At 42.2% G+C, this 8669-nt stretch overlaps 1 protein-coding gene across 6 annotated transcripts in view; it reads left to right on the forward strand.

The window, feature by feature from the left end:
• znf385c (zinc finger protein 385C) overlaps positions 1–8669 on the forward strand; it is a 146285-nt gene that overhangs the window by 113953 nt on the left and 23663 nt on the right. For all 6 annotated transcript variants that reach the window (XM_032537952.1, XM_032537950.1, XM_032537955.1 and 3 more), the window contains one exon: positions 7728–7870. In XM_032537952.1, coding sequence (XP_032393843.1) covers positions 7728–7870 — 143 coding nt within the window. The remainder of the gene's footprint in view (positions 1–7727; positions 7871–8669) is intronic.

Below are 8669 nucleotides of genomic sequence, written 5' to 3' on the forward strand. Positions count from 1 at the left end.
TGTGTGTGTGTGTGTGTGTGTGTGTGTGTGTGTGTGTGTGTGTGTGTGTGTTGCACTATTCATCTCAATTTCCGAAGAGGATAGTTCCACTGTGTTCAGCCCAACTACAACTTTCATTTTCATTTTGCATTCGTCACAGCCTCGTAACCACCTTTATGTCTGCCTCTCGCTGTCTGAGTGAGGGTTTTCATCTCTTGCTCCTCTCAACTTATCAGCGGAGGAGTTAAAATTAGAAAGCAACCTCTGCCTTGTGCTTATTTTCTCCCGTACACCACATCCCTCCCTCTAAAAGATCCAACCAGCCCGGCTCTACTTATCTAATCAATTTATAATGACTTGTCACAGTTGGCATGACAACTGTGTGATGCTTGGTTGACCAGGCCAATATTTGTTAATGTAAAAAACTATGTCGACTTAATGTCACTTCCGCAAATTACTCAATTTGCTAAGGAAATGAACCTCATCTGAGTTCCTGTCAATCCTGCAAAATTCCAAGCCCTGGGTTTTTGCATATGTGTGGGCATGGCACAGCTTTGAATTAGTTTGTTTTTTCACATGTCACTGCAAGATGGTATGATGGTAGTTGTGATCATGAATATGAAGATGATGCCATTGACTCTCTCAGACAGATGTTTAAACTGTCATAGTTTACCTTTGATCATCTCCCACCTTTTTAACAGCATTACAAAAGTTAGTTTTTACCTAAAGGGAAAAGTCCAACAGCTGTCATTTACTTTATAAAGCAAAGGGAGGAGATTAAGAGAAGTGTGGGTGACTTATTAAAGCTGCTCACCCTTAGGCTTGAAAGCAAATAGTTTGTTTTTTTTCTTTGCTGTTTATCGTCACATTGAAGTTCTGTGTACAGCTGCTGCTTCTGCCGAGCAATGGCTGGCCATCGGCAACATCTGCATAGATTAATGTATTTGATATTTTCCTTCTCCTCCTTTTTCCTGTGTAGCGTCAGGATTCAGTAGCATCTCTGTTGCCCGCCCGTAGTCGTCTGCCTTGTAGGGCTTCACAGTGGGGAAGCTCAGCAATTTGTTTCTGGATGGCTTTAGGCTTATTGTCTCAGCTTGACAGATGGGCCTTGCCTCTGCTCAGGTTGGGTTCGGCAGCGATGCGCTGTTCGCTGCTTGCCTGACAGAACTCATTAAAGACGCTCCCTGGGAGAAGAAGCATCTCCACACGGTGCTGTTACCACCGCTGGACTGCTGCGACTCACTACTGAGCCAAACAACATAGACCCGAACATACTGCTGAAATATTTTTAGCAGTTTGAGGTTAAAATGTTAAATTTAAGGAATTATTTCTTATCTTTTCAAAAAACAACCTTATAAAGTATAACAGAATAATAAAAAAAGACAAATTACAGTAATTTCAGGGTCATGTTGACCTCAGCTCTGTCATTGTTCGTCACTTCTTAATTTTAACCTTTTTGTTTGTCGATGTAAGTAACACAGGCAAAGGTGGATATCTTTCTTTGATGAGAAAGCGTCACAGCTGAAGCCAGACGCTGTGTATTGATAACTTTACATTTAAACTTCAATGTCAGGTCATATTTACTGGCTGTAAATTAGCCTCTGTATATCTTTATCCACACTGTAACAGAGCTACATGGTGGCTACATTTTGTTTATAAATCTCCTGCACCCTTATCTCACTTCACACTTCTTTTTTTATTTTCTGTGATTAATGAAGCACTAAAATGATGATGTAAATTAACTCGAGCAAGCAGGAGAGCAGAAGCCCGACTGAGTACAGGTAAGGGTTTTTGGGTTGACAGAGAGATCAACAGAACAGATTCACTGTCTGACTTTGTATAATTCCTCTAAAACTGCATGTGAAGGTAAAGTTATGAAGTCATCTTCTTTCCTGAGAGTGCTCTATTTTCAGTCAGAGGGCAAACTGTGCTTAGCCTTGCATATAATCAGGCCACATGGAGCAATCTGCCACCTCCTGCAATCCAGGGAAAAGCAAGAAAAAGAAGGAGCAGAGCTACATATGAGAGATTTTTTTAAAGAGCAGAATAGGTTCGCAGAAAGGAAGTAACAGTCCTGAGATTAAATATAATCCTCCATAAGAAAAATCTAATTAGAGTTTGACTCCACTATCTCTAACACTTTTATCATGTAGCTTTTCGCATCCCTACTTGTTCTTCTCCCCTCACGTGGACAAGCCAACACTTGATTGTTCAGACATCAAACAGGGTAAAGTCGGAGCTCTGTTCTGCTCAAATATTCCATGCGCATATTTACTGAATAAACTGTATCTGCATGCTGTGCACACATCGGAATACAAACTGTCATGTGCAGCACACACAGTCATCAACTTACACACTCCAGTACACAATATACAGTCACAGTGCTGCCAGCACGGCATGTTGAGTGACCCAGAAAAAAGAGTGAACATATGATTTAAATAAACAACTTTAAAAGCTTTAAGTAAGGTGAGGGAATGAGAGAGGTGGGGGACAGAGGATGACATGAAAGGGCTCTTTGTGGAAATTTTAAATTGCATGCTTTTGTCAATAGTTTAAATTTCTCTTCTCAAAACAGGAAAGTGGCTGGCAGACTTAAAAGCCTCAAAAAACATCAATTTGAATGCAAAAGCAGCTGGAATTAAGCATTTATTTGGCCGCATTCCAGGTTTGTGTCTCATATTTAGAATAACGCTGTATGCATCATGATGAGATCCTATCTGCACCTGTAGAAAAGCATATCATTCTTGCCTGTTTGATGCAACTTTGCCACTCAAATTGGCTTAATTGGGGGGCTAATTGAAGTTCTTTCATCATCTCTGCACTGTTTCATCTAATCAGTCCAGTAGCATCCTATCTTCAACTCAGGTTTGCAGATTATGATATTTTAAGGAGGAGTGGAGAATAGATGGCAGGGAGAAATGGCTTTGGGATGGAGAGGATTAAAAAGCGCCAGTCTTCAATTAAAACTGATTGTGGTTAATGTTCTACGTCCATGCTATAATGGTTCCCACGTTGGCCCTCACACCACCTCCTGATCAAGCAGAACCTAATTGGCAGTTAAGTCATTTTTCTCCCCCTCCCTCTTTGTCTTTCCCTCTCAGTGGAGTACATTTGGACATCCAGACACTGCAACGTGCAATGTCATTTCATGCCCTCTTATGGCCGTGAGACTTTAACACACCATGAGGCCAATTTTTAGGCGCAGCGCGTGTGAGACGGACATTTGCACAGCATGTCTTGGGTTATTTCATACTTAGGTCAAAGAAAAGTTTGTTGGGTTATTGTAACTAAAAGGCTCCAGTTCTATATTTTTAGTCATTCTGGATCTGTCAGATCCAGTGCCATCAGCGGCAGGGCAGCCGCTGCTAGGAAGTTTGTGGGGTGGCTTGGGGATGGTGAAACACTGTGGCAACAGTGTGGCAGATGCACAATGAGCATCATAGTGTTATGACTCTGAGTGTGCGTGTCAGGACTCGAGTGTATGCACATTTGATACTGGCATATGAGGACTGCACTAAATATCATCAAAGACAGGTTATTATGTGAACTTGGCAACTGAAAAAAGAATCATCCACATGGTGCAGAGTACTTATTCTCATATTGGGCCTGCATTTCAACTTATCATTTGATCGGTCAGCAGTTTCCCTTGCAAATTCCCTGCCAAACACATTCATGTTAAGATGCGCAGATAGTCATTATCACAGCTAGATAATCAGATCAGAGGCCTGATGGCGAAAGTCTAACTCATAGTCCAACTGTTACTCAGCAGGTAGTCACAGCTGAGCAGTAAAGATATGATGCATAATGGCCTGTATACTAAAGAAAAAAGACAATTGCTCTCACCCCAGTGATCCCACAATTACTAAGAAAAAAAACTGAGACAAAGCCAACTTTTCTCTGATGTATTCTTTTAAAATTTTCTTACACTAAGGATTTCATCATGCTTTCCTTTTTTGCTAGACTCTATTGAAAACTGTATAACCAAAGTCATCGTAGTTTGCTACGTTATTTTACCTCAACAAGCAGTAGTTTGTTTGTACAAACAGTATAGCCAAAGTCATGTGTCCTCTGGGGTCCACAAGGTTGTATTGCTTGCTGCAGTACAGTGTCTGTTTTTATGTCTCTGTGGGCTAGACCAACAACTATTGAAACTAGGTGTTGAGAAATACAACTAAAATGAAGAATTTTTAGTTGAAAGATTTTAAAATATTTTCAGAAAATACATATTTTTACTGGTTTTAAAGTTTGAAGCAAAGACCAGACCAACCAAAGACCAACCTCCTCTCCATGAGGACTTTGGTGCTCTACAATGAGGCACCTTACTTCCTCCTTTTCTTTCGTCAAAGTGACTATGGCTGCTAGAAGGCTTTGTCACTTGAACGTAACTATATGTTGTACTGGGGCACTGGCTCAAACGACTGATGCTGTTCTTTTTGGGAGGACGATCTCAAAATGGTCTCTGTTTTAAGCAAGTTTGCATGAAGCAAAATTGTGGGGCGTCTTTTGAGAGACAAAAACAAGCAGAAGGAAATAGAAGGTGGAAATCCACTAACCCAACTCCAGCATCTATCCCACATAATTACACTGGGCCACAAATAGAAAGGCAGTTTTCTTTCATCCCGACCCTCTTTTTTTTTTTGCTCAGCAGCACTTTGCAGTGATTCTCTGAGCATGAGGGTGGGGCGGAGGTATTTAGATGTGAGAAAAGGCAATTTGTCAGAAACGGGAGCACTGAAGTGATGACAGGAGAATTACATTTAAAGGACTAAAAGGTTGAATGGCTAATTTTGCGAGAGCGAAAGTGGAATGAGGAGGGATGGCTCAGTGTGTTTGCTTGTGTATGTTGGAATCCATTATTTTCTCAGATGAACAAGAATAAAATAATTGAAAAATCAATGTTTGAATTCTAAGGCTTGGATGCACCACACAAACATACACACATCCGAGTAGATGCGATGTGACGGTGGCTGTTGTGTAACCAAGCCCAGTGAGTCATGAGAGGGAGGAATGCGTTGTTGTGATGGTTGGAGGAGGAGGAGGCCTGCCTGGGGAAAGACTGGCAGAGACAGTCAGATCAGTTAGCAAAGTCATCAGAGAGAGAGACAGAGAGAGACAGAGAGAGACAGAGAGAGGACATTTTGTTTCAGGCCTTGCCTCAACTGCCAGTGGTTGTCTGGACCCCGGACCACAAGGCATAAATAAACCTAAGCCTTGACGCACACAACTCTGGAGAGAAAGAACATATGTGCACACAACCACATACACATGCAAACACATATGTGCAGACACACACACACACCATTAAATGAGTGGAAAAGGACGCAGTGTGATAGAAGGAGGTTATCAGGCGCTGCAGGCTGAAAGAAGCCATCCTTCCTTAGTTGCACACATACAGACCAACATAAAAAAACACAAGAAATGCGCTTGGAAAATGTATGTTGCTTTGCTTTAAAGTGTACTTCTACTGGAATCACACACAATATGTGCCAAGTACAAAATTGTACCTTTTTGTGTACTTGTGCGCATTTGTGTTATATGACTGCATTTATTGACATCCCCCTTGCCCTGAGGAGCTATTTGTTTTCAGAGGTGCGTAGGCAGTATGTTTGTATATGTTTGTATGAGTGCATGTGATACTGGTCTAGTACATGCAAGCCAAGTACACACACTCCTTCGATCGCTGTCGTACATGCCTGGATTTGGGCTGTGCCTCAATGGCAGTGTTATCATCCAAACAGGCAAACAGCCAGCCTCTGATTTAATAAGCTGCCTAGAGAGTCACAGAGAGAGGTGGGGAAGCACTATCAGCTGATAACCGTCCTCCCTGCAAGCCTAGTTTTTTCCTCTGATAGCCCTGCCAAGAGAAGTCTCAGCTTCTCCTCATTTTCTGTGTGTATGTGTATGTGTTTTGAGTGTGTGAGCGATCCCCCGCTGGCTGCTGCCCACGTGACTGTAGGCTACATCCATACTTTGCTGCATCTCTCTGGGTGTCAGACAGACAGCAGAGGAGAGCCACACATGGCAAAGGCAGGCCTGAGCCCAGTACTGAGGAGCATATGCTCAGAGCTTTAGTCTTTCAGCCCCCCCAACCACATACACCCCACATCATGGCTGCCAAGCCGCAGAAAGCCACGGGCCAGACCACTGACAGATTCCCCATCTATCACTCTGTTCTATACTTCAAACAGGCCATACAGAAGTAGCATCATCATATCACAACCTTGAAACCAATGCTAAGCTAAAAACACTACCAATATGCCAAACAGGCAAAAAACACCACGAAATTGTTAATTTTATTGACTGTGATGGCTTTGTTGCCATGTTTCAGCGGTCTAGGTGAACAATAAGTGGAAAAGTAATACATTTCATTCAGTCCTTCTTTCTAGGAATTATATTCAGAGCCAATGGTAGGACGGCTGTGCCCTTTTTGTGAGGAGACTGTGCTGGAAACCACAAAGTGTATTATTTAATGAAAAAATTGTCATTGGGTTCAAAATTGGATTGTGTTTGTGAACAAGTTTAGATTTAGTGAAGATTTTTTCCTTATGATTCGGTAATTTGCCATGTTTTTAATGACATTAGTGTTAAATTTTCACTGACCTTATCTCAGCAAAATGCAGTTCTTTAATTCTTTCAGTCCTTTGTCTTCATTTGATTTTCATACGCAACACAACACTGGTCTTGTGATATTAAACACTAATTCTTGGTGTTGAGTGTGATGATGTAATTTTATTTCAATAACATGATAGCTTGATAACCTTAACAGAGAAGTACCATACACAGTGTACTTCCAGCTATGAATTTCTTACCAATTTGTCACTGTGACACCAGTGTTACTGTCTTCACCTTTCCCTTTTTGTATAAAACTATCTGTATCTGAAATCTAAAATTGCACATCTCCTTCCCTACCTTCAGAAGTAGTTATTTTTTTGGCCAATCTCCTCTATTTCTAAGTCCCTGGTATTATTGTAAGGTCAGTGATTGCTTTTTTTGTCTTTGGTGTGCGGCATCACCCAAGTACAACCGCAGGTGGTGTGTGTTTGTGTGGTGTGTGTGGGTGTGTGGTGTGTGTGTGGGGGGGGGGGGGGGGGGGGGGTGCAGAGAGGGCTCACATGATAGGCATACTTTGGTGTGGCCACGGTGACCTGCAGCTGACACCGATGATTGATCCTAGTGCTGGGATAAGTGCCTGTGCACCGATGAACACACAGGTCCACTGAAATGCAACCAAGCGAGAAATTAGAAATCTCTTCATCCCTGGTCCATTTGAAATTCAATATCTCCCATCTTTCCTTTGCACAGGCACCTTTCCTCAGCCAATAAATCAGTAATTAAATGATGTGTTTTTGTGCGTGTGTGTGTATGTACACGAGGACAGGTGGCTTGTCCTTGGGGGATCAGTCTGGGCAATTGGGGTGATGGGACTATTAGGTCTCCAGCAAAACTGCCCGTGTACACCTCCTATTGTCTGCATAAAAACAGAAACATGCACTGTATTGTCCCAGATACAAGCACATGCACACTCCTACCCACATTAAAGCTTTGCAATGTGTGGTGGATGTCAGCTGGAGGTGTAATAGTGCCTCTGGTATCAAATAAATCAAAGTCAAGACTCCTGTGAACACAGCACCTGACCTTTTGGAAGCCATCGGTGCCATTCCACAATCACACTGGAACAGACATGTCCCTTATGTTAACGTTTCCCTTTGTTTCTTAACTTCTAACATCGATCTTTTTGTGTTGTCAAGGTACGTCGGCCCAGAGCAGCCCCCTCCTGGCTTCCCTTCCCGTCCCAGGACGGCCTCTGCAGCCTCCGCTCGACCTCAAACATCTACTGCCCTTCAGACTCAACGGATCCTCCCCCCTTAGCCTCTTTCCTAACTTCAACACGGTGAGTTCAATGGCTCTTCCCACCTTATATTTACGGAAAATAAAAATAAGATAAAGTGGACAAATTAGGAATCTTGGAATTTCATCCATAAAGGTCTCTAGCACAGGCCAAGATAACCTGTAAATGATACAGTGCCTAATTGGATCCACCAGAAATATCAGGTGAATAGGACTCATTTCACCACCGAAAAATATTGAGTTTGGTAATGTGCTTTTTTTAACTTACTTGCAAAATATCAGTGGTATTGATTTAAAAAAACATGTACTCTGGGGCAAGAACAAACTTAATTCTGTGGGTTGGGGTTGTAATCCACATGCTTCAGAAATTTAGTGTCGATCTTCAACATCATGATCAGTGAGAGGTATAAAGACAGACAGACAGACAGGCTTATAAAATTGTGTCCTCAGTGATAGCCACCATGTTATTCACCATCTCACTATCTGTTTTGCCAGACCTTAGCTTCCAGTACCCATCCCATAAATTCTACTGCTGTCTCTATGCAGAGGCCTTACCTCAGGTTCGGGGTGCTAATCGTTATTTAAGCAGTGTTTCACCTCTCAGCATTCCAGTTGTCACCTCAGTATCAGCATCTCTACAGATGAGAGCCATGTTATTTAGTTTCGAACGTCAGCAGAAAACTATTTGGGTTTCAAGCCCCTTGGCTTTGATGCTTACCTTGCCTCAGTGCCTGGAATTAAAAGTCTGTATCTTTAATTCTTCACTTACCAGAGCTATACCCATTGTCATTTTGTGTGTGTGTGTGTGTGTGTGTGTGTGTGTGTGTGTGTGTGTGTGTGTG

This window comes from Etheostoma spectabile, chromosome 15, assembly GCF_008692095.1.
Source record: "Etheostoma spectabile isolate EspeVRDwgs_2016 chromosome 15, UIUC_Espe_1.0, whole genome shotgun sequence".
Taxonomy (NCBI): Eukaryota; Metazoa; Chordata; class Actinopteri; order Perciformes; family Percidae; genus Etheostoma; species Etheostoma spectabile.